Here is a 3884-nt window from a genome sequence, read left to right on the forward strand (position 1 = left end):
ATATGTACATGTATGTATAGCTTTGCAGCCAATGTTTTATTGCCCTCCAGGACTTTGATGTCAACAGCTTTGAACAACTTTGTATCAACTTTGCCAATGAAAAACTTCACGACCACTTCAACAGACATATATTCAAGTTAGAGCAGGTAAATGTTCAATTTACAGGAAATGGTTATGTTAGTTCTGTGCACAACAGTGATAACATTGTGAATGAAACAAATGAAACATTTTAGAAGAGATCTGTTGGTCGAATTATAGTAGCTGGGATTTAAGAATTGAAGGTCTGTAAGAATGACTGTTTTGTTTAATGTTTTAGATGGAGTATGAAAAAGAGTCAATAGGCTGGAAGCACATGACCTGTCCTGACAACCAGCTTTGCTTGGACCTGATTTCTGCCAAGCCACATGGAATCTTCTCCTTGCTGAATGACCAGAGCAGCTTTCCACAGGTTATGTAACCTAATACTGTACTCATACCGTACTCATATTGATTGATTAATCAAGTCTGGGGCAAATAATCCTGCGGGAATGAAGCTTTTGTAAGGTGTCTTTCGCTTTATGTGCCCAGCCTATGTGGGTATAACATCTGTGTCCATAATATCACCAGGGTCCATATATTAGAAGTTATAGACACCCATGAAATATTTTGTGCTTTTGTTATGTTTAGGTGTATTTTGTGTTATGATGTATTATTAGGGATATGATGTGTTTGTTTTATCGCCCATCCTCTCCCAGCCACTGTGAAGGTTCCCTACAATTGTAAGGTTTTAACCCAAATAAGGTTATAACTTAATAACATGAAAAGACTATCAAGGATGTTACATCTAGGTAATAAGATATGCTAAATACAGATACTCACATCAAGCAACTGGATTATGATTTTGGAAATGGTTCAGGTAGATAGTTCAGGTAGAATCTACTACCTTTCATCAGTGACACTAAGAGAACTTGTGTTATCAAGGACGTTCTTTGCATAAATGGTGAGATTATTAACAGCTCTAACACTTACATGTATGTCTGTCACTTCCCATACATCTGCCATGCACACCATGTATCTAGCTCTTATTACTGCTATGGTTTACTTTTAGAGCTACATTTATAGATTTATTCTGGCACACTTGGAACACTGGTCAGGAGATAGAAATAGACTTTAGCTGACCCACACAGACTACACCACTATTCTAAGAAGGTCTGTAAAGTGTAAATTCTTTTTAAAAAAACACAGATCTACAGTAACCTGCTAATGCACATACCAAAGATAATTGCAATGAATTCAGGGGTTGTTGAGATCATTTGCCAGAAAAACAATCGTAATATAAACAAGAAGCCATAGGCGACAATCCTCCGTGAAGTTTTATATATTTCAACAAAATCCCAAGCGTCAACGCCAGACCTACTGTGCAGACATTATAATTAGGCAACGGTTAATACAATGAGGGCGCGTCACAAGCATAAAACATACAAAGAGCTAAATCCATTACTGCTCCCAGGGCGTGTAAAGATACTGTGCTTCAAGTTCGAAGTTCATTTTAATTACACACACACAATCATTGCATTCACATAAAGATCGGACTATCATGGTCGTGTCTAGTATTAACAAAGACAGCCCCACCGTCTTACCGTGCCTCGCCCTGTACCTAATTAAGCGCGCCTGGAACAGGCCAAATTCCAGCAACAGTTGCGGTAAGCACCGCGAGTGTTACTACCGCCGGCCAGATAACCAGGATATCTTCTTAGAGTACCTCTGCTACCAGACAACTGCCTAAACCTACGGCCTATTCCACAGGATTGTAAAAGTAGGGATGTTTCTAAAATATGCATTTACTTCAATATCAAAACAGCTACGGTAAAAATAAAAAGACGTGCATCATCCCGGACATAATGCCACACCACATGCGAAATTACACAGAAATGCGACGTACGGAAGAATGCGTTTTGGCTGCGAACATCTTCCAAAAAACTTGGCATCTCTTAAGCATGGGCAAAAACATCTGGAACCACTTATCAAAACCACCCCGTATCTGCATGAAGTTCCACCCCCCCCCACTGCTATTCCAAACAACACGTTTTTCTGGACCATTCCAATTCGCCTCGTAATTGTAGGGGTGCGTCTGCAATATTACATTGACCGCGAAAGCAGCAACGGCAAAAATACACATTCGTGCATCAACACGGGCATGCCCGCAGACGGCGTATAAAATTGCGTGCCGATTACACAAAGAGAACCCAGTGTTTTGACTGCGAACATGAAAAATCAGCCGATCACAACACTCCGTCCGGAGGTCCTGACCTCCTTAATGGAGTAACAACCTTGCAGGTCCACAGCAAACAGGCAGGGCATACAGCCAAATTTCTACTGATCCCATAATGTCAACAACCATAATTTATGCTACCTTAACATCACATCCACAGACCATCCAGCACCAAAGATATTTTGAAAAATTCCTACTGCAGCGCCAAGATCAATCACCAGGGTCCCAAAGTCGACCTACGTGATTGTAGACAATCCACTTTACCCCACCTACCTACCCACATACCAGATACACGTATAATCGCATTCTGTCTGACAGATCTTGTGATATAGACCAAAACGTCATCCAGACTGAAAACAGTACCCACCATTTCATGGAGGGTAATAATTTGAAATACATGTACAGTTCAGGTGTTCACAGTGAACAATCCTTGAACTGAAGTGTCAAATCTCACAAGAGACAAGAGATCAACATATAGAAATTCAAATTGGCTGGCACATTGCTATTCTTTAAAGGGTGATGTTTCTTTGTTGCATGATTAAATGTTACATGACATTGTACAGAATACGATGAAGATATGACTGTAAATGAAAAAATCCTTTTTGATGAGAATAGATACTGTTACTTGTCTTCATGCTTTTAACATGTAGAAACTAGATTAGTTCTATATGCTCTTTGAAACCTTTTTTTGCTCTGAATTTTATCCAGGCTACTGACAGATCCTTCTTGGAGAAATGTCACCACTTCCACCAGAACCATGAACATTACGATCGGCCCAGGGTCCCAGCCCAGGAGTTCTCCATCAGACACTGCGCAGGAAAGGTTTCCTATAAAGTAGGAACACTTTGATTGACAGTCACGTTTTCAAACTTTTTACCTCCATGAAAAATGGAGGTATTGTTTTGGCATGTCTGTGTGTATGTGCATGACCTAATTCAATGTGAAACTTTTGTGATTCCTTACAGGTGAATTATGGGAATTTTTTTACCATGTGACATAAGTTACTCAAAGGTTAACCGTTAACATCACTACGCATATATTATGTTAAGGCACCTCCAAATTCTTGTTTGTATTGCACAAGAGGCATTTTTACACACTCGCTGTCAGGGATATTTTTTTCAAAGTTGAAAGTCTCTGGAATGTTCTATTGTTACATTACTCTTAGGATGGGAAATCAAGTATCCATGCAGTATTGTAGAAGTTTGCCTTAGTTTCTATTTCTGCCTTAGTTACATTAACGGCAGTGAACCTTAATCCGACACTTTTATGCACAAGCAAGATTGAATGATGAATCCACAACCAGACATTCGGTATTTTCGTTAATCATTTAGTGCATCTTATAGCCTGTTTTTAACGCCATACCTACGTGTGTGTCACTCTCCCAACCATTGAGATATCGCGGGAAAATTGGGTCTTCAACATCGCTCCCGATTTCACCGTGCCCTGCGTATTCTGTTCTAAGCGAAACCTTAATCCGACGCCATGCAACAGTGTAGCTGTTTGCCTGTAATTTTGCTATTCACAACAACATTTTTTTCTCAATCCCATTGTCAAACAACAGACACTTATACAAGTTATCAACGGCATCAAAAGTAAGTCGGTAGGCCGGTGCACCGCGGTGCAGCGCTACACC

At 40.1% G+C, this 3884-nt stretch overlaps 1 protein-coding gene across 1 annotated transcript in view; it reads left to right on the forward strand.

Annotated features, from left to right (window-relative positions):
* LOC109472583 (myosin-I heavy chain-like) overlaps positions 1 to 3100 on the forward strand; it is a 4118-nt gene extending 1018 nt beyond the window's left edge. Inside the window, exons 2-4 of the mRNA XM_019772368.1 lie at positions 51 to 146; positions 317 to 448; positions 2960 to 3100. Of these exons, the coding sequence (XP_019627927.1) occupies positions 51 to 146; positions 317 to 448; positions 2960 to 3100 (369 nt within the window). The remainder of the gene's footprint in view (positions 1 to 50; positions 147 to 316; positions 449 to 2959) is intronic.
* The last annotated feature ends 784 nt before the right edge of the window (positions 3101 to 3884 follow it).

The sequence above is a fragment of the Branchiostoma belcheri genome, unplaced genomic scaffold (genome assembly GCF_001625305.1).
Source record: "Branchiostoma belcheri isolate BF01 breed outbred unplaced genomic scaffold, Haploidv18h27 scaffold28, whole genome shotgun sequence".
NCBI classification, from domain to species: Eukaryota; Metazoa; Chordata; class Leptocardii; order Amphioxiformes; family Branchiostomatidae; genus Branchiostoma; species Branchiostoma belcheri.